The following is a 21,634-nucleotide window of genomic DNA, read 5'->3' on the forward strand; positions in this document are numbered from 1 at the left end:
ATGTTCTCAAAAGCTGATCTGGAACAGGTCGGCCATCACAGTGGCTGCTAGAAATGTTCAAACTTCCTACAAGCAACTGAAACAAATTGTATTTTGTTGACGGCAAGTGTTAAAGAGAGACAGACGTTCTTTGGAGCTTTTCTGAAAGGTCATTTAATACCGCCACGTCAAATGTTGGAAAAAAACCATTCATATGCAATACGCGAGGTAAATCAATCATGCTCACGTTAAATCAGATTAACAGTGTCAAACCTCTAATGTGTTTGCATAGCGCATATCAAGCAATGCATGGCCCTCTTCCATCAGACACCGTCTTGACAGAGTCTGTCCCAGTGATTACATACAAACTCGCATATAAAATATTCAGTTCTCCAATCTGCTATGTCTGTGCCCTTGAACAGAGTTGATGTCTAAACTAACACAAAGTCATTTAGACAAGTGGTCAAATGAAACTAAAGAAGCTGGCATGCAAGTGAAATCTCAGAGAAGTGGTGAAGAAATGTTTGGGTTATATTCATCCCAGGATAAAAAACTAAGGAATGAATTATATTTAGCTTAAAGGTCCAGTGTGTATTTTTTTGGAGGATCTATTGGCAGAAATGCAATATAATGTACATTACTAGGTCTTTATGGGTGTTTAAATACCTTGCATAATGAAGTGTTATGTTTTTATTACCTTTCTATCTACATACACCACGGGTCCCCTTGAATGGAATTTGCTAAAAAGACTGTGTCTGCCATAGTCCTTCCATAAACGGAGGGGTGGAGTGAGCCGTTGGTTGCAATTTGCATACTCACCACTAGATGCCGCTAAATTTTACACAATTAGTGATAATGACCAGAATCAAAGAGAGGTCAAAAAATATGGTTTGTTTTATTCAAAAACATGAATTAGTGATCCATTCCTGGAAAGAAATGGATGGCGAAGCCATATGGTTAAAGCGAATTTTATTATCAAAATGTTGAAACTCAGTAATGTTTACACTGAATTTCTGTAAAACTTTGGCAGCCAACTGATTTCAGACTGCCTGCATAGCTACATCAAGTTCAGAATAACCAGCTCCCGCTATCACCACAAACACCCGACAGCCTCCAGGCGCTACCGCAATCACATGGATTCAGGCCTTTTATCAATTCCAAATACGTCTGCTGTTGGAAAACCATTTTGTAACACAACTCCCTAGTTATCGAACAGCCACCCTGCCAACCTCCAGAAATCATGCATGCCCACGATATTGAAGTCTGGGCTAGAAACTCAAGTCATGTATTTGGCTATGTGGACACAGCCAAAATTGCTCTTGAAGCCGTCTGGAAAAACCTGTGACAGCATACTGCGATAATGATGTTGACAAAGCACCAATCACTTGTGTTGACGCAAGCTATCAGGTGAGATGAGCCGAAAAGCTTTGAGTACCTTTGAATGCATTTCTAGTCCAAGTCTTTATCCCCTGCCGCTGTTTGTTCACTCCCTTTAAAGACGTGTCACCCTGTTAAGCTGCTTTGCTGCCAAGAACAATTGTTGAAGGCTTTAAATACATCAGTCTGCACTAAACTCAAGATAACCACAATAAAAGCAAACCTAGATCAAATCTGTGGGGGTAAAGACATGGAAACATTATTGAGATCTGTGGATGCTAAATAAGCCGGTGTCTGTCTCTTTGCCATCTGCTTGTAGACGCTGGGCTTGTTTGAGTAGTGTAAGAGCAGTAGTGGTTGGAATGAACTGGTGCATGTAGCCCGAGGGTGTCGTAGAGCTGCAAATACATGTAGATTGTGCAATATTAGATTCTGTAATATTTACACATAGTACTGTAACGTTCACCTTGAGAGAGAGAATAAGAGTGTGGAAAGAGAGATAGATGCAGCTCCTATTCCGTTTTGTAAAATCTCTTGATTTGCATGTACAGTTTCGTCCAGCAGAACAAAAGCATGAACCTGCAATGTCACGATCAGTTAAAAACATATATGATGTCATTCTGTACATTTCCCGCTGTCTTAAAAATAAAAAGGTTAAACCAGGTTCTTCACAGCATTTCTATGGGAAGCAGAAGAAAGTGACCTATTAGACAGATAAGGGTGACCCATACCCGAAATGTGACCTCTGCATTTAACCCATCCAGAGAGTAGTGAACACACGCACAGCATGTCGTGAACACACGTACACCCGGAACAGTGGGCACGATCACTACAGCGCCCGGGGGGCAAATAGGGGTAAGGTGCCTTTCTCAAGGCCACCTCAGTCGTTACCTGCCGGCCCTGAGAATCAAACCAGCAACCTTCTGGTCACGAGTCCAACTCTCTAACCATTAGGCAACAACTGCCTAAACTAGGCAACTTTAGCCAACTTAAAGAATAATATCTGGTGTTCTTCTAAAAAACGACTGGTGCAGCTGGTGTAGCCTGAGAACGCTATGGAGGCATTGTGCGTTATTCCAGAGATACTTTGGTTGGTGTGATTCAAGATGTGTCTCGTTTCGGAAGGCTGTGTCCTCCAGAGGTCTCATTTGGAGCCTGCTACGTCATTGAGGCGGTCTCATTTCATAAAAGCAAGGACACTCCATATGCACCCTTCTAATGTGAACTACTTTAACGAGAATTCGGAGGACACATGAGGTGTATCCTTCATTCCTAGAGATAACCCACAATTCTTTGCATCGCCCAATGTCTGTTATTTGAACAAACGGCAACAGCTGCACATTCAATCCAATATGTGGTGTTTAAATGTTAACTGTTTACAATTTGTGTCACGTTTTTTATATGTAGTAAATAAGTTAACAAGCGTTAAGTGATTTTTAAACGTTAAAAACAGTAAGGCAAAATAGGCTACATTTGTTTAATTATATTGGCATTGTTTAGGGTAGAAAGTAACCAACTTTTTGTCATGTAGAAATCATTTTAAGTAATTTGACAGGTGTGGGAGTGCAACGTCTTGTCATAGCAATGTGGTACTTCCTGTTTCCTTTTCTGCCAGTATGTCCTACGAAGGACGTATCGTTTATTTCTCAGTTGAGGTTCCTCATTACTATGCATCATTTAGAGGATGAGACCTCAAGAGGACATAAAGACGCAGCCTTCCGAAACGAGACACAGAATATCGGCTACAGTTAGCCTACTACACATAGGATAGTGTCATGATTCTCAATGTGAGACATGGCGTGAGAACCCAATTGCAGGCAGACACGGACGGTAGATGTGACAGGGATGTTTATTAACAAATAAACACAACAAAACAGGCAAAACAAAAACCCACGAGGGGGAAAACAGGACAGGAATATATATAACTTAAACAAGAACACTGACTGACTAAACTATAAGACAAACACTGGTAACAAACACTAGACTAAACTCACTTAGACACGGGAAACAGGAACAAGGTAAGACGACTGGAAACAGGAACATGAACAGGTACTGCATACAATGCACGAGCAACGAGACAAAGAAACATGAGGACTCTTTATAGGGGAAACAAACAGAGGATGGTAACGAGCAACAGGTGCTGGGGATTAGCACTAAGGAGAGGCTGACGAGGAACGAGATGTAGGGAACAATGACAAGACACGAGAAAGAACTAGGTCTTTCCCACATAAAACCATCAGGCAATGCCATGGCTCCACTTGAGACAGGAATAAAACATGACATGGTAGTGGAACCATGACAGGATAGGGCAAATAACTTGTCCAATATCATTATGATACATAGTGCATCAAAATGCAGTTTTATCAGTTTGTCTAAAAGAATACATAACGTTTCATGCAATTTTACGCATTATTTACACATGGTATGGAGCAGGTGTAAGATAAAGTTCTTTCGTACCAACTAACATTTAAAAAAAAAACGCCAAATTTACGGAAAAACGACATTACGAACGATTTACACAAAAAAATTGTTCTGCTCGTGTTTAATGATGAGGCCCAATGTTTGAAGGATAACAGAACCTGACAGCAGTCAGATATTTGATAGGGTTTTTACAAACTGCATGACGTCTGAACATCATTTCAATGCCTGGTCTGAGGATACGTCTCTGACGAAAATCTGCCCCTTTGAAGATTCAACGATACAGAGTATATCACACAGTGACGATTCATGCGCTCACTGCTCTCATGAGGACATTAAAGCTTAATGTCTGCCTATAATATGACCATGGATCAATGTAGCTTGCTACAGCTCATTGGGAATCTGGGAATAAGGAAGAGAATTTTAATGCTATTCAATATATTGGGATGGGAACATATGGGTACTTATGTTCATATGTTTAAGCAAAATGATTCCATGTTATCATATACTGGACCTGCATGCCAGGTTCCTTCAATTCTCAGGGCACACATTCAATACAGGGAAATGTTGACTAATGAGAATGAGACAAAACACATATTGAATTTTCATTTATATACATACTTTGGCAAACGGTGTGCGTGTAAAATGATTTAGATGGTTTTAAATTCATGTTTTCTGTTTCTGCAAAAATATTCTGCCACTTGTAAAAGCTCATTTGGAAACACAATGAATGTCAATGATTTTCAGAGTGGCTTATATCTATTCAGAGTTACTGTATTTCCTATATAGTATTTCTGTACAGTATGCGAAAAGTCATTAATATCCTTATATCACTGCTGTCCTCCCGAAACCTTGCATCTCCATATTTTGTGATTTTCTTACCATCATTATTAGTCATCCTTTATGTTTGTTACTGTGTCCAACCAATGAAATATATAAAATAATGTGTTTTTCAACTTTGACAACACAGTATTTAACCATTGAAAAAAGACCAGTGTCTTATTTTATTTCCTGAAAAACAGTCAAAGGATTTTCGGAAAGACAGCGATGATATTCAGAATAACTATTTCCTATATAGTACTTCTTTACAGTATACAAAAAAGACCTTTTAGGTTGTTATAGAGAAGAGATTCAAAGACAGTATGTAAAGACATACCAGTATTCCTTCCATTATATATGAAAAAGCATCATATCTTGATTTCAGATTGTATAATAGACTACCACACAAGAGAAGCATGTGAATACATTTTAATTCACTCTTTCTCCTCTGTTACAGAAATGTTCCCCTTAATACCTCCTTTCACGCAGCCATTATAAAAATTCTTTAAATGGCTGTTCATCCATTTACACGCTAGTACTTCCATCAGCAAACCGCTACAAGCCCTCCACAGTGAATGCTAATCATGTTCACTATTATCTCACACCGTCGGTTTTTAAACAACTTGTTGTAGCGCTCAGACTTAATCATCATCACACAGTGTGAAGACAATGCATTCAGTTTCACAAGCATCTTATCCACACCGATGAGATTTTAGCATAATTTGTCTTATGCTGTTCATGTGGGTGCCACTCTTCCTGATGTACCTTTAAATGAAGAGAGGAACTGACAAGTGTTAAACACTAAAGATGTTGCAGACGTTGAAAGGAAAGAAGCCAATTATACATAAAGATGCCGAGCAAATAACATGGCCAGCTAGACCTGTGTTTTGCCATCACATGAAAATATGCAACATATTTTGCAAGGAGAACTTACTGTTTATAAAAATCAATTCTAAGAGACACAATTCATGTTGACTTGGAAAAGCAAGGCAGCGATGAATCATGCCATGTCGACAACAATATCTTGATGATTTCGTCTCACATTGTTCTGTTTCATAGACTTGCTTTTAAAAATTTCATCTTTGAAAACACAAAAAATCCCGCCGCTATTCTGCTGAACTGTGCTGGCATGTCTCATTTTGTTCATTGTGATGTTGAACGTGACACACTGGTTGGAATAATAGGGCTGGGATTAAGATTTCATCCTTCAGCCTGACACATTCCCGCAGACAGCTTCGCAGCTTCACAGAGCTGTCTTCAACACCACCGCTGTGACTCCAGATAATTTTTTTTCATATGGTGACTGCTTTGATATAGAAAAAAACAGACCGGTCGCGATTCAAGCGCAAGTGCCCTTTCCTGCTGTGTGACAATTCCTTGCCTGGATTCAATCCAAACAGTGACCCCACCCTCCCCTGCACTTTCCAGTCCAGTCAACCTTCACAAATGAACACTGATATTGGAATAACAGCTGAATTTGTTGTGCAAAAATACAACCGTCCAACATTTTCTTACGGGGACGACTGCCTTGGCCCATCTACTATAGATGTGATTACTTGTATTCATAGGAGAGCTTTACATATACTGTAGGTACTTGGTGTACTGTACATAGGTACATTATTTATGCATTTGGCACCAATGTACGTAATTTTACATGTATTCTTTGGAAAGATTTACACAGGTGCATTATTTATATATTTGGCACCAAATGTACCTTAAAGAGATACTCCACTCAAAACGTTTTTATTCTGTCATGAATAATTTACCCCTAAATTGCTCCAAAGCTAGATAAAATTCCTTGTTCGGTTGAAGCAAAGAAAGATATTTAAAAGAATGCTAGCAAATGAAAGTTCTGGGGCACAATAGGAAACATTTAATGTTTAATGTTTGTCAATGGTGCCTCAGAACTGTCAGTTGATGACATTCTTCCAAATATCTCTCTTCGTGTTCAACCGAACAAAGAAATGTATACAGATTTGGAATAACTTGAGGGTGTGTATTTCATGACAGATTTTTTTCGGTGGAGTTCATTCCTTAAATCTGCAAATGTGTGCCGACCCACCGACAGTTTTTGTATCTTTTTCTTTAAACTGCACTGCTTATATCCACATGAATACAATTTAGACTCATTGTACACCTGTCAATGATGTGACATAAAAAAAGAGAATAAATGAATGTCATAAATTTGTTTCGACTCTGTGCATGGAAGGTTGTCAAAAATACACATTTACTCTCAGAGTCAGACCCTGTGCTTACAGAAGAGAACAAACTGAAATGTGAGTAGGGAGTGCGATTGCAACCATTGTGAAGTTCGTGGCAAAATTTTAAAGGTAGCTGAATAATTAACAATAACATAATGTGTAGTATCCACATGATTTGTCACGGTCATTGTCAATACCTGTATTTTGCGTTCACATCACATGCATATATATTGATTGGCTTCACATGTTTATTCAACCAGAGTGCAGAATGGGGCGGATCTGTCGACAATATGCAGATTGACTGAAAACAAGAGAAACACTCACTTCCGTCCACTGGCCCTGGTTCTGTACCATGAGGATGACACATGGGTCTGACTTGTTGAGCGTGTCTCTGTCCAACAGGGACTTGCAGGACATACGCAGCTCCACCTTAGACACGCATGCAACCGGTCCTCCTATGCCTGCCACTGGGGATGTTGCTTCCAGTGAGTCACACATTCTGATGGGGTGTGGAGCAGAGGACCAGAGGACCAGCCCAGAAGTGGCAGACAACAATGTGTGTCAATGAAGATGAGATCACCTTGATCTTTCGACCACCTTTACTTATGGATTGCCTTCAACTTTCCACCTGTCCGACTTCTTTACAGAGTGACATCTCTATCTCTAATTCACTACGCAAAGAGCAAGTCTGTTGAGAATATTTCAGGGCGAATGAATCAATAGGTATCCATTGATGTGACAAGATGCAGAGATTCACAGATGAGATGTTAAGTTGACAGCATCAGCAACGGAGCCCTAAGCAAGAAATAAATGTGTTGGTATTACAAGTTCGATAGATGCACATGATGAACTGCATTATAAAAACAATAGCATCGCAAAAAGACAAATATAAGCTCACTTTGGACACGATAAACGCTGCTCTGCATGAAAATGTGCATTATAATGTAACTTAATAACGAGGTTAAATCGCGTTTCCCATAGTCTCGAAAAGCGTTGAGCAGTTTTGCGGTTCGTCTTATCACATTACAAAAGAAATCTCATTAAGCGTGACGGTTCATTTTTAACAAATATACAAAAGCATAGCTGGAGTGAATATAGCATATTCAACAATCGCAAAAGACTGTGTTTCAGTATCATATATCACGCTCTCCTTCACATTGAAATCCACTTTAAGCAATCCTGAGAATAACACGAGCCTTTACGGTACAGAAATAATATTTGTTATGCGACATATTCTGTAAGCATCTCAAACACAATTTATTTGGATTTTTTTAATAAAATGTTAAATCACTTGCTGTTTACGGATCTGATTTTGCTCAGGACAGACAGTCGAAATGAACAAATATCAAACTTGATCTTTTAGTAAATAAGCATCGAATGGGACAAGCGGTTTAAGTGGAGACGTAAAGCAAACCTCAAACTTTATTCGTCTGTTTCGATACCGCGCAATGCAGACGAACATATTTTGCGAGTGTTAAAATCCAGAAAACTGAAAACAGAGAAACGTATGAACGAGTTTAAATGTCAATTTTTAATTCTGCTGGTTTTCTCCTTTCCGAAGAGTTATTCGTCGTTAATCGGCGTGTTGTACATCACATGTAGAATCATCCTTTCTGTCTAATGTCTTATTCCGTTAAATGTACCGCATTATGACACATTGCATAAAACACCGTCAGCAATACACTTACTTTCAACTTTCTGGATAACTAATAAACATGCAATCTAGTGACACCCTGAGTGTAAATATGAGCGCTAGTGTCTTACCTGCTGTTGCTCCTAAGAAACTCGAGCGCTGTGGAGAGAAGCGCTGATGCTGAAGAGACCTGCCCACAGATCTGATGCTGAAGAGACCTGCCCACAGATCTGATGCTGAAGAGACCTGCCCACAGATCTGATGCCGAAGAGACCTGTCCACAGATCTGATGCCGAAGAGACCTGCCCACAGATCTGATGCCGAAGAGACCTGTCTACAGATCTGATGCTGAAGAGACCTGTCTACAGATCTGATGCCGAAGAGACCTGCCCACAGATCTGATGCCGAAGAGACCTGTATACAGATCTGATGCCGAAGAGACCTGTCCACAGATCTGATGCCGAAGAGACCTGCCCACAGATCTGATGCTGAAGAGACCTGTCTACAGATCTCATGCTGAGGAGACCTGCCCACAGATCTGATGCTGAGAAGACTTGTGCAAAGATCTGATGCTGAAGAGACCTGTCTACAGATCTGATGCCGAAGAGACCTGTCCACAGATCTGATGCCGAAGAGACCTGCCCACAGATCTGATGCTGAAGAGACCTGCCCACAGATCTGATGCTGAAGAGACCTGCCCACAGATCTGATGCTGAAGAGACCTGCCCACAGATCTGATGCCGAAGAGACCTGTCCACAGATCTGATGCCGAAGAGACCTGCCCACAGATCTGATGCCGAAGAGACCTGTCTACAGATCTGATGCTGAAGAGACCTGTCTACAGATCTGATGCCGAAGAGACCTGCCCACAGATCTGATGCCGAAGAGACCTGTATACAGATCTGATGCCGAAGAGACCTGTCCACAGATCTGATGCCGAAGAGACCTGCCCACAGATCTGATGCTGAAGAGACCTGTCTACAGATCTGATGCTGAGGAGACCTGCCCACAGATCTGATGCTGAGAAGACTTGTGCAAAGATCTGATGCTGAAGAGACCTGTCTACAGATCTGATGCCGAAGAGACCTGTCCACAGATCTGATGCCGAAGAGACCTGCCCACAGATCTGATGCTGAAGAGACCTGCCCACAGATCTGATGCCGAAGAGACCTGTCCACAGATCTGATGCCGAAGAGACCTGCCCACAGATCTGATGCCGAAGAGACCTGTCTACAGATCTGATGCTGAAGAGACCTGTCTACAGATCTGATGCCGAGGAGCCCTCCCCACAGATCTGATGCCGAAGAGACCTGCCCACAGATCTGATGCTGAAGAGACCTGTCTACAGATCTGATGCTGAAGAGACCTGTCTACAGATCTGATGCCGAGGAGACCTGCCCACAGATCTGATGCTGAAGAGACCTGTCTACAGATCTGATGCTGAGGAGACCTGCCCACAGATCTGATGCTGAGAAGACTTGTGCAAAGATCTGATGCTGAAGAGACCTGTCTACAGATCTGATGCAGATGCTGAAGAGACCTGTCCACAGATCTGATGCTGAAGAGACCTGTCTACAGATCTGATGCTGAAGAGACCTGTCTACAGATCTGATGAAGATGCTGAAGAGACCTGTCCACAGATCTGATGCTGAAGAGACCTGTCTACAGATCTGATGCAGATGCTGAAGACACCTGTCCACGGATCTGATGCTGAGGAGACCTGCCCACAGATCTGATGCTGAAGAGACCTGTATACAGATCTGATGCAGATGCTGAAGAGACCTGTCCACAGATCTGATCCTGATGGGGCCATTGCGTTCACGTTATTGTAAAGAGTTACACTGAAATTCATGCATTGCACAAAGCGTGACAACACATTTTCTTAAATGACATGAGATGACAAGAAGAAATGACAATACATTGTGGATCAACTATTGAGGATTAAACCAGTAAATCAAGGATCATAACATTTATATTTCCTTAATGAAAACATAAAAATAAAGTAACGGCATCTTGTACTTTCAGAATGAATGCTATTATGACAAAACTCGCATGCAATGTTGTTTTAAGGAGGTGGTAATGCTGATAACTGGGTTGATGCGTAATTTGCTTAAAAACTTGATGAGGAAACTTTCAATAATTTAATGTGGTGTTCTTAGGATTTGCGGCTTTTCAAAGGTCTTTTGTTGCTGTGCTTTGGGAAATGTCTGTAATAGATTGACATAGTTGGCATTGATTACTCAATGTCATAATTTACACATTTTTAATGAATAACACAAACAACTTTTGTCTTAAGGAAATGTATGTACGGTAAAAATGGGGCAGTATTACCCTAATAGTATAAGCTGTGTTATTGAAACCAGGTGTAATAGTAAAGTCTGATGATTTGTCATGGTAAAAGATACAAAATAGCACTGTTACACTATTCTTCTCAACAAGCTCTTAGCTGAATTAGAATGATACAGTCTTACATAACAAATGTTTTAGCTATAAATTTCCTCTCCCACCTGACCCCATTACACCAAAATTTGAGTATGATACTTTCACATAGGCTTTTAGGCAAAAATGTTGTACTTGGCACACATCAAAAGAGAGATATTTGGGATAAAATTTGATTCACCTAATGCTTTGGCAGCTGAGATAACGGAACATAATGCCATTTGATTCTATATACGCATTTAAAGAAAGATATTTTAAGGGAAGATATGAGCTCAATAAAATTAGAAATAGGACTCGTTTAATTGGAGGAAGTATTCTGTCATGTCCTCATGCTAGAGATGAATGTGGGCATGTTAACTAAACACAGACAGCAAAACAGGACACAACACAATTGAATTAAGTCTCATTTAAAAAGTACATCAATTAGTGGCTTACAGCATTTGAAGATATACTCACAGGTGAAACACCCACACTTATTCTCTATTGCCATTATTGTATTTCCAGAGCTTATTCAGTCCACCCACAACCTATTTCAGAAGAAAAAAAAACACTGAGAGAGTTGTCCATTTCTTATATAAGCCATGCATGCCAACGTTAAAGTCCCATCGATGCGAAATATTCTGGAACACATCACCACACGTGTTAGCAAACATTCAGCCATCAATCATTTCGTTCTCATTGGGATAACATTTCCAGAGATATAAAACCTAGGACGGTTTCGTTATTGCTTACAAAATACAAAAACAACTATTCGACTGTCGATTTCTGCAATTATTAAGTAGAAGTTTGGTTTGTTGTGGCCACTAGGCTGTGCTGATAAACAGCCTCTGCCAATCGAGCTTCTCCTGTTCTCAAAGATCAAGAGCCACTCCAGCACAAAAAATAAATAAGGATTTTGATTTGAAGGACTTGCACTAGAGATGACAATCAAGCAGAAGAAACGCATCTGCTTATGTGCTCAGCATTGTACATTTACCCCCATGGCAAATTATAAAGTTTAGATATTTATTTTGGCCTGGGATTTGCCGTAAAATGGAGCTGCCATCAGTTACTGTATCCATAAATTAAATTAAACAGGTCATAACGCATGTGATCATCTTGCAAACAATGAAAACAGAAAGAATGAATAAACTATCTGATATTCAATTATTTCTCTTTTGTGATTGAAGGGAACGTCAGCACTCAATAAATATTTTTTCTTTAGAGAAACCATTTTCTTGGCTGTTTACTTTGTATCATTGCTATATAACATAAAGTACCATATGATGGAGAAATTATGCCACAATGACCCTAAAGGAAATGTTGCACCTGCACATTTATATATTTATATTCCTCCTCTCCTTTCCACAGCCAGCTGCTAGCCTGTGATCATCTCTAACACGTGTTCTCTTGGCCAATCTCAAACCGAGTTGTCCATGCAGGTCTAATGTTTCGGCTTATGCCGTCATGTGTTGACTACATAAAAAACTAAATCTGAATGGGTAGGCAAGAGCATGTAGGTGTATTAACACATGAAAGTTGTATTCTATTCTTTCCATTGGTATAGCTGAGCAGAATTGTTTAAATGCACATTTTTACTTGAGATCAAGCTAAAGAATGAAAAGCACATCTCAAGGTGTTAGCGGGTGACCTCTCTTAACCCATTCTACAGGAGTTTCAAACATTCAAGGGTAAAACTAGGGCACGCTCTTCCTTACGTAACCTTATGCATGATTATCTCCCTACTCATCTCTCTTGGGTCAAGATATTTTTGGTGTATTGATCCATGTGTAGGTTTTTAGGAAAAGATCTCTTCTGCTTCATCGATTGCAGACGACTACACTGGTTTCTTCACTTCACTGATAATTGATTTCGGCCACTTCAGTTTGAAGTGTAAACGGGTCATTCTCTGAAATCAGAAGTCTGACCTCACCATCCTCACTCCGTTTCACTCTAATGGTCCCTTCGCAATAAGTCACTGGAACATACAGGTGCAAAAGCGTCAGATGTGTTAAACAGGAGATATGATATAAATATATATATGAAACTACCTTAAAGGACCAAACAGAAAGAGAAGAGATAAGTGCTCATTGAAGTGAAACAAAAATCGATAAGATGTGGAGAGAAGCAAGGTTTGCATAACACACCCACAGCCCATTCCAAACACTGGACAATGACATCATTTTAAATTCATACCAAATCACAGATCGCTATAACAATTAACAGCCAGTTTTTAACAAAAAAGGCTAGAAAATAAGTGTGGAAGGATACAATAAACTTACCACTACTGGAGACAGTAAATCAATATGATCAAAAACTAAAATTTCACCCGTCACATATGCACATACTAACGAAGCATGAAGAAATTTAAGTTAAATATCGCCATCTGCTGGGGAATATTGACAAGCATAAGGCACTGTCGAGGTAAAAAAATAAGAAACCATTCGAATTCAGCATCTCTAGATGTATTATGGCTGTTTAAGTCCAGTGACTGTTGAATTTCAATAAAATCAAGACATGACTAGACTAGACATGAAAACTGTGATAAACAGAAGTTATCACATACAATCGTTTTATTTTCCCCTAAATAAATGTACAAACATGTAAAGGTGAATATTAACTTTTTTCTTTGCAGTAATTGGGGTCTGAAAAAAATACAAAGCATCTTTTCTGTTATTTTGACCCGTTTCTCAGTTAAATTTTTCTGCACAGTAATGCAAATAGACGATATTCTAATATTACATTTTGGAAGAATATTGCGAGTAGTTCACAGTATGGAACGAAACTGTTCAATTTACCTCAAAATATACCTATAAATAGAACATTTAGAAATAAGAAAACTGAAATGGTCTTTTTACGCAGCTATACTTTCAACACCAAAGCAATTAACTATGCAATCACAAGATTGCAAATGCCCCAACTAGAGAAGGCTTAGATAAAAACAATCAGATTAAGGCACCTTAAAAGATAATCTTTATACAACCTCAACTAATATCACACTGATATTTGAGTAGCAAACAGAGCATCATCTTTAAATGATGAAGAAACTGCACACATGATAGAGGATCTCCAAAAAAAAGAGACTGCAAAGACAAAAGCTTTTTGTCACACATTTATTTTTTGAAAGTTCTTTACAAATGTTGCTTATTTCTTCTTTTCCACATCCTGCTCTGCTGCCTCCTTTGCCCTCTTGGCACGAATGCCAAACAGACGGGCATGGGCACGGGTCGTACGCAAGGTGATAAAGGCCTTGAAGTTCTTCTCATCCTCCGAGATCACGTGGGCCTTCTCTCTCTTGTGAACCTGGACAAACCGTAAACTCTCCATTAGAACACGTTGCAATGCCGGTAAGAAATGATTCAAATTCATGCACATAAAAAAGCACCCCATTGTGACAAATAACAAGATCTTCCATATACATACATTTCTGATGGGCATGACAGGTCCAATAAGCTGTGTTGCCATCTTGACCTCCTCCTCCTAAAGGACAAAAAAAGAGGCGTTACATCGAGACCAAAATATCCATAAGTGAAAAAATTATTGCTAACACTTTGCAGTCATCAGCTGGAAAAGGGTTCAATGGTAATCATCAAGGATGTACAGAGATTCCGGAGAAATTTTCATCATTTGACTGCAAGCAAGTTGTGGGTCAAGCTTGGATTAAACTTGACACTCACAAAAAAACTGTGCCAACTTGCAATTTCAGGTTACAGACATTGCAAAATGAGTTGCATTGTGAACTAGTTTAAAGCACTTACAGTGCTGTCTCCCTTCTTGGGTGCAGAAGCCTTCCTGGGGAAGATGATGAGCTTGGAGCGGTACTCCTTCAGCCTCTGTACATTGGTCTGGAGAGACTCTGTGGATCGGTTACGGCGACGGGGGTCAACGGCAATGCCGATGGTGCGAGCATAATTTTTGTTGAACCCTGCAGCCTATGGACAGATGAAAGTACAAAACAAGGGTTCAGAGTGTGAAAAAATGACCGATGTAGTCCTGGAGCTGCTGTCATCCCAAACGTTCAACGCAAAAACAGTCATCAGATAATGGGGTTCAAGGAGTATCATCAAGAAGATACAGAGATTCCGGAGAATTTGTCATCATCTGACTGTTTGAAATAAACTATATAAGGCGAACCAACAATTCACTACAACAATACCACACGTGGAACAAGCACGAATGATGTTTAGTGACCCAGTGTCACCAAAAAACTATAATATACTTCACCTTCAACTCCTCCAGAGTGAAACCACGTCCGGCACGGACCTTGGTGTTGTACCGGACGGTTGGACACCTGACCGATGGCCGGAGAGGTCCACAAACAGGTCTCGGAGCGATGCGGCGAGCCTTAACTTGACGGGCCTTGCGCCTGTGAAAACAGATCAATGAGGTGCATCCTACAAATCGTTTCTTTCCACAAAGCTGTAAAGGTTTGCATCACATCTTACCTGCGGAGCTTTCTGGCAGGCTGGTTGAACCAGGTACGAACTCTACTCTGCCAGTCTTTATGAAAGTGGGGGTTCAAAATCATGCCATTCCGGTTGGGAGCCATGATTGCTCACTCCTATTGCAAACCAAATGTAACAGTAATGAGCAGACAGGTACATTTCTACATGCTTAACAGGGTAAGCTAGAAATAGACAATTTACATAAAATAAGTACAAATAACCACATAATATCTACATTTATAACTATTATAATAAAAGAGCATACATCTGTACATTGTCAATGCTAGTGACCTGGGTGTCATGCTGGTGGAACACGACGCTAGCAAGCTAGCCGTTCAGCGTAAACAGACGGTAAACATCACTTTGAGTATTAGTTTTAAATACAACAGTATTAAAATTTTGAGTTTAGTATTTAAACAAAAGACTTGCTCTTGTAGCATTTTCAACATATGCAATCGAGTGCACTGCAAGTACGAGAAACTGCCACCGTGCGTAAAGCATTCTAACATCATCTATTTTTAATCTTATCAAAGTATGACATGAACAATACTGGCCATTTTGAATACATAACAAAGTACACTTTAAGGTTGGACACGTTTGAGTTCTGTGTCGTGCGCTAATAATAAGGATTAAAATGGATAAAAATTTGTGTTGGATGGAATATATTCACATACCGTCCGTAGCGGAGTATGGCTGAAAAAGGAAAAGGAAATACCGACGCAAGGTTTTGTGGGATATACAGAAAAGAACCAATAGCAACGCTGGACGCGCCATTGAGCCGGAAGTGTGAAGCTGGGTATTCGGTGTGACGTATAAGCACGTGAAGAATAAGGCAAATTAAAAGTTCTACAACTGAAACCTGTTACTAAAGAGACGCGCCAACTTTATGAATGAGCGGCTGAAAGATAAATTCAAAATAAAATGAACGGAAAATAAATTAAAATACTTAATCGGGTGTTTACACATCAGATCATTAAAACAAAATAGATTAAAATACGTGCCACTTCCGCTACTCATAAAAGTATTGCGTTTTATTTGTAGGTTAAATAAAGCCTTTTTATAGCTTGCGTCTATCATTTTATATAGACATGTATTAATTGGTCACTAGGGGACGTTGTAAAGCTCTTTCACAAATGTTGTTGTGATATGGACAATCCCTCCTGCTTAAATCTAGTGCCCAGGTGCATAAAGAACCTTAAGTTTTCCGCATAAGTGACACTTGGAGAATAACTTAAGTAAAACTTAAGGTATATTTAAGGGCACACTTAAGGGAAAATTATACTTAAGGTGCTTTATGCAACCGGGCCTAGATCTTTAAGGTGTGGTTCCCGGACAGGAATTAGTTTAAACCAGACTAGGACTTTTTACAGACATGTCTTAGAAAAAATATAACTTTTGTGCATTTTGAGACAAAACAATGGCACTGATGTATTTTAATATATGTCTGTGCTAACTGTTTCCAGTTTAGACAGCCTCAACATTTATTTTAGTCTATGACTAGTCTTAAGCTTTAAAACCGGTTCTTAGACCCTTTCGGTGCCGCCCCAAAGACAATTGTATGTCACAAAACATATGTCTTAGAATTCAACCAAAACATATTCAATTATTCAATGCCTTATATAAATTATTTCTGTTGGCCTTGTTTTCTAATGTTCGATTACAAAAATGTATGTTCAATTCTATATTTCATCAAACGTAAAAGCTGTGAACCCCCTGGTGCCACCGGCCTTTCTCTATGAGAACCTTTGTCACAGATCTCAAATCTGCTTCATATCTATATTCTGCATATATTAATTGTTGCTTATGATGTTTTTATTTTATTTTGCAGAGCATATGCTATACAAAAACATTTGTTCAAACAATAGAATGTTGATGTTTCACATTTACCAGTAAGCGCAGAAGCTTTAACTCTTTTCTGGTATTATTCAATAGAATTAAATAAATAGTTGTTATTATACAGCATGTCTTTGATGCCGATGTTTTCATAAATGTAACCATGTATATGTGCCAAATTAACTATATTTGATTTGCTATATTAGATTTCCTTCAGATAGATCTTTTGAAAATGACCAAATTAATATTAAACTATTAATAGTTTAAAGTATATGTACAGATATGTTTTGGATATAGTGTCAAGGAGAAAAAACCATTACATATATTTAAATAAAGCACTTTCTAGGCAGGGAAATGTGAAAATGTTGATGAGAAATCTGATTTATCGTCTTTAGCACAGGTTTCAGACTTTATTCTGGATGGCAGAGAAAGAAAACCATGATCACCGCTTTATTAATCATTGATCGTCGGAGCACTAAAACACTTTTCGTCCTAATCTAAGGGCAAAGGTCAAGGTTTGCTTTGGTGCAGAGTGGTCATAGTGATATTGTGCATGTTCACATTTCGTTCCCTATGTAAGTCTTAGCATCAACACAGAGGAAATAATAGCAGTGAACAGAAACCGTGCATACTGTAGAAAAGCTAAATGCTGCAAGGGTTGCAAAACATGTTGATACTTGATGTTTGCATTTGACAAATATCATGTGCATTATAACACTACGTTCACCTTTGCACATGCAGCATATTTCAAATTCAGCAGTACCTGATCATGTATCGCAAATATGGCATCACCTAAAGTAGCTGTGTCAGCAGAAAAACAACTAATGAGATGAAAGTTTGAAACATGTTTAATACAATCAGCAAAACCAGAAGTCCATGTAAAGCACCTCAAACTGTATCCAAAAGCCCTTTGAACCACTTGGCTTTTAGGACAGCAAAACACATTGTTTAGTTCAACTACCAAATTACAAAAGACCATTTGGTTTGGGGGGAAATTACATAATCAAAATAAATATATTTCAAAGAAATTGATTAGTACTACGTGGCGTTCTAAAGTAACCATCATTATTATTTTTAAAGGCTCTGTATATTATTCATATCAAATAATGTTTCTTGAACACCATTATGAGTCAAGGGATTTGATGAATTTTTCATAATCAGCTTCATCCATGAGGGCATCAAGTTCTGCAGGTTTCTCTATGGTCATCTTAACTAACCAACCTTAGAGATGGAGAAAGGCATGTTTATGTGGCATATTAGGCATTCGGTGTCAAATGTTTTGCTATGTTGCTTCAATAAGAGATGTCACACTCACCAGCTTCGTAGCAGGCTGTATTTACTACTCCAGGGTTATCTGCCAACTTTGTGTTGATTTCGGTAATCTCGCCAGTAAGTGGAGAATACAACTCGCTCGCTGCTTTGACGCTTTCTAAAGCGCCAAACTCCTCTAAAAGAATATAACAATTTATGACTCCAGGGCTGCAACAAACAACAAGTAATATGATTGCAGTTCTTACCCATTTGTTCAAGCTTTGTTCCCACTTCTGGAAGCCCACAGTACACCACATCACCTAATGCTTCCTGAAGACAATGAAGGTTTTGTGTCCAAACTCAGTATTTAAAGAAGACCAATTTAAAGTACAACTATAAAAGTAAATGTTACAATAATAATATTACTTAGCAGAATTTCACTGTTGGCCCCTGAATTGGCCCCATCTACTCTATAAAACAAAACCTTGTGAATGTTTTTGTTTTATTGTATATGATATATGTGCGTGTTTGTCTTCTAATCTATCAAAACAAATGAAACTTGCATTGGAAAAAACCTTTATCCCTGTCATATAAAAAGAATGGGTTGCAAACACAGTTTTACATTGCATGTGAGGTGCATTACCATACAGAAACAAAAACATGAAATTTGTCACTTTTTTTAAACCCCAACTTTTTTTCCTTCCTGCATTTGTATAACCTTTATTTTACATTATTCTTCCATCAATTGTTCATCAATTAAAATCTAAAACACACAACATTAATGTTCTGAACTTGTTTTTGCAATCAATAAAATGCTCAAAAATGGGGGTGCTTATGTAAGAGGCTACACATCTATTTAAATTGTTTGAGAGGTGCCAACCTGAGCATAGTTGCTGATGCCAACCGTACCTACACCGTCCTCCACTCGCACCCATTCATGTTTGTCTGTAAACTTCAGAGCTGTAGAGACGAAACAAGAAAAAAATCAAATAACTCATTAAGCTCATCGGAACAGTTTATATATACTGTATTAACTTCTCAGCAGGTGACCGTTGAACATTTGCAAGGTTCATCACGTGGCCTTCGTTATTTTCAGACCAGATCATTCAGAACAGCCTGTTTCTATAGCTCAGTTGGTATTGCATTAGAAGCACAGAAGATGTGTTTGATTTAAAGGGAACGCACATATTGACAAAACATCTTGTAATGCACTTTAAGTCGTTCGGATAGAGTTGTCTGCCAAATGCATAAACGTAAATGATATCGTCCCGGCTGAATTATCATCTTTGCCTATCTGTTCATGTCATTTTACTGATCACAACAATAAAACATTGCACAATGTGCAGTCTCTGAGGGTGGAGGCACAGCTGTAGAAGATCAGGTTAAGGCATGTTAACTCCATTTAAACTTCCTGACAAGAACAATTTAATGAATGCTGGACTCAGACCAAAAGATGTGACAACAAATCTGTCAAACTCATAAAGTACTGTCATGTAGGGTCTCCAAAGGTGCAACGCCTCTATTGCTTCAGATTCAAGCATCAGCACATGCACAAATACAGGTTTAAACCAGATTGTGAACCGGGCTGAAGCATGGCTGTGCAGGACAGTCATGTTGTTGCTTCTGAATGCATCTGAGGGAAATCTAAAATCATTTGAAACTAATGTCATGATTCACACAGAGTCTCATTTCAGAAACGTTCAATGTTTTCAAGAGCTTTTGGAGTCAGGGGCCTCTGGACAAACTTCGGATGTGGCATGTGCTCCAACTAAGCTTTTATATTATTTAATTGGACATATATAAACCTACTATACGAGCAGGAAAATAAGAAATTACATTAACCTGGAAGGATCCAGTGAGAAGAGAAAACTAACAAACAAAACAATTTAAGTCGGTTAGAAAAACAACTCACTCAATGTAAAAACAAGACAGTAGAGCAAATTGAAACAAGAACGAATTTAAAGGGATAAAACGGCATTATAAGAAAACAGGTCCCGCAATAAAACCAACAAATCGGCATCCGGGGACCGAAACAAATCCTGTTAAGTAACTTGCGAACAAACCACGCGCTAAACATGAAGATACAAAGATGAACAAAAGTTACTTTCTTACAATATTGTGACATGTTTGCTCTCTATGGCAAATCCTCTGATAAAGCACACCTTTACTTTCAACACATTTAAGTTTTTTTCTTAAAGAGGAAAATACAAACAGGGTGGCTGGGGAACAGCGGTTTTGGACACAAGTTTAATAAAGTTTGTACCTCCCGTCAGCCGCGAGCTCGTGTAAAGCGTCCTGAACTCGTGTGATCTTCGCCAAATGTGTCGCGTAGAGACGCGCGCGGGTCTCGCGAGCCGCGGAAGGTTTGTCGAGACGCATCGGATCGCCGAGCACATCGCCATCTTCACCGATCATAAAATAACAGCCTGATGCACTTGACCGTGCGCGCGACAGGAGGAAGAAGCGCGCTCCCGCTGAACGCAGCAGTGCAGATAAGATCGATGATAATAAGAACATTAGACAAAGTCCAACCGTGATGAAAACCCGAACAAAATGAACGTGATGCAACTACAGGATTTGTTTGTATTTAAGAAATCACACACGAGTCTGCTTATGGAGGATAAACGGAGGATTAACCAAAACCTCATTATAGATCTTTGCAGAACTAACTTTTCACAGCCATTTTACCAAAATACGTTTTAACTAACGTTACAGATATAAGAAAATCAAACTTAACATGTGGTAATATAATCCAATGACATTTATACCAGTGGGACCATTTCTCACACAAGCAACTTTTAGTTAATAGAACTAAATTATTCTTGTTTTCCCAAAAAATTCATGGCAGGTGTTCCCGGACGAAAATAAAATCGATATGTTACGAGAATAAAGTCGGAATGTTACGAGAATAAAATCGATATGTTACGAGAATAAAGTCGAAATGTTACGAGAATAAAATCGAAATGTTACGAGAATAAAGTCGGAATGTTACGAGAATAAAATCGAAATGTTACGAGAATAAAGTCGGAATGTTACGAGAATAAAGTCGATATGTTACGAGAATAAAATCGAAATGTTACGAGAATAAAGTCGAAATGTTACGAGAATAAAGTCGAAATGTTTCGAGAATAAAGTCGGAATGTTACGAGAATAAAGTCGAAATGTTACGAGAATAAAGTCGAAATGTTACGAGTTACGAGAATAAAGTCGAAATGTTACGAGAATAAAGTCGAAATGTTACGAGAATAAAGTCGAAATGT

The 21,634-nt window shown here is 39.0% G+C and overlaps 3 protein-coding genes and 2 non-coding genes across 5 annotated transcripts in view; all 5 read right to left on the minus strand.

Moving 5' to 3' along the window:
* Window positions 1-8,579, minus strand: part of cpne7 (copine VII) — a 47,801-nt gene extending 39,222 nt beyond the window's left edge. The window contains exons 1-2 of the mRNA XM_056749536.1: window positions 8,559-8,579; window positions 7,119-7,589 (exon numbers count right to left, since the gene is read on the minus strand). Of these exons, the coding sequence (XP_056605514.1) occupies window positions 7,119-7,292 (174 nt within the window). The 5' untranslated portion in view covers window positions 7,293-7,589; window positions 8,559-8,579. The remainder of the gene's footprint in view (window positions 1-7,118; window positions 7,590-8,558) is intronic.
* A 5,363-nt stretch (window positions 8,580-13,942) lies between these two features.
* On the minus strand, window positions 13,943-16,010 carry rpl13 (ribosomal protein L13). The gene is made up of 6 exons (XM_056749463.1): window positions 15,965-16,010; window positions 15,291-15,406; window positions 15,070-15,211; window positions 14,604-14,777; window positions 14,269-14,325; window positions 13,943-14,148 (listed from the first exon to the last, which is right to left on the minus strand). The coding sequence occupies exons 2-6, from the start codon at window positions 15,392-15,394 to the stop codon at window positions 13,990-13,992; spliced, it is 636 nt and encodes a 211-aa protein (XP_056605441.1). The 5' UTR covers window positions 15,395-15,406; window positions 15,965-16,010; the 3' UTR covers window positions 13,943-13,989.
* On the minus strand, window positions 14,388-14,471 carry LOC130432025 (small nucleolar RNA MBII-202). The gene has a single exon (XR_008908390.1). It is a non-coding gene; the product is annotated as a small nucleolar RNA MBII-202 (small nucleolar RNA).
* LOC130432028 (small nucleolar RNA MBII-202) lies at window positions 14,862-14,945 on the minus strand. Its single transcript, XR_008908391.1, has one exon. It is a non-coding gene; the product is annotated as a small nucleolar RNA MBII-202 (small nucleolar RNA).
* A 1,943-nt stretch (window positions 16,011-17,953) lies between the features above and the next one.
* gcshb (glycine cleavage system protein H (aminomethyl carrier), b) lies at window positions 17,954-20,882 on the minus strand. Its single transcript, XM_056749425.1, has 5 exons — window positions 20,638-20,882; window positions 19,255-19,334; window positions 18,641-18,704; window positions 18,439-18,570; window positions 17,954-18,344 (listed from the first exon to the last, which is right to left on the minus strand). The coding sequence occupies exons 1-5, from the start codon at window positions 20,774-20,776 to the stop codon at window positions 18,247-18,249; spliced, it is 513 nt and encodes a 170-aa protein (XP_056605403.1). The 5' UTR covers window positions 20,777-20,882; the 3' UTR covers window positions 17,954-18,246.
* Between the last annotated feature and the right edge of the window lie 752 nt (window positions 20,883-21,634).

Source organism: Triplophysa dalaica, chromosome 1 (assembly GCF_015846415.1).
Source record: "Triplophysa dalaica isolate WHDGS20190420 chromosome 1, ASM1584641v1, whole genome shotgun sequence".
NCBI classification, from domain to species: Eukaryota; Metazoa; Chordata; class Actinopteri; order Cypriniformes; family Nemacheilidae; genus Triplophysa; species Triplophysa dalaica.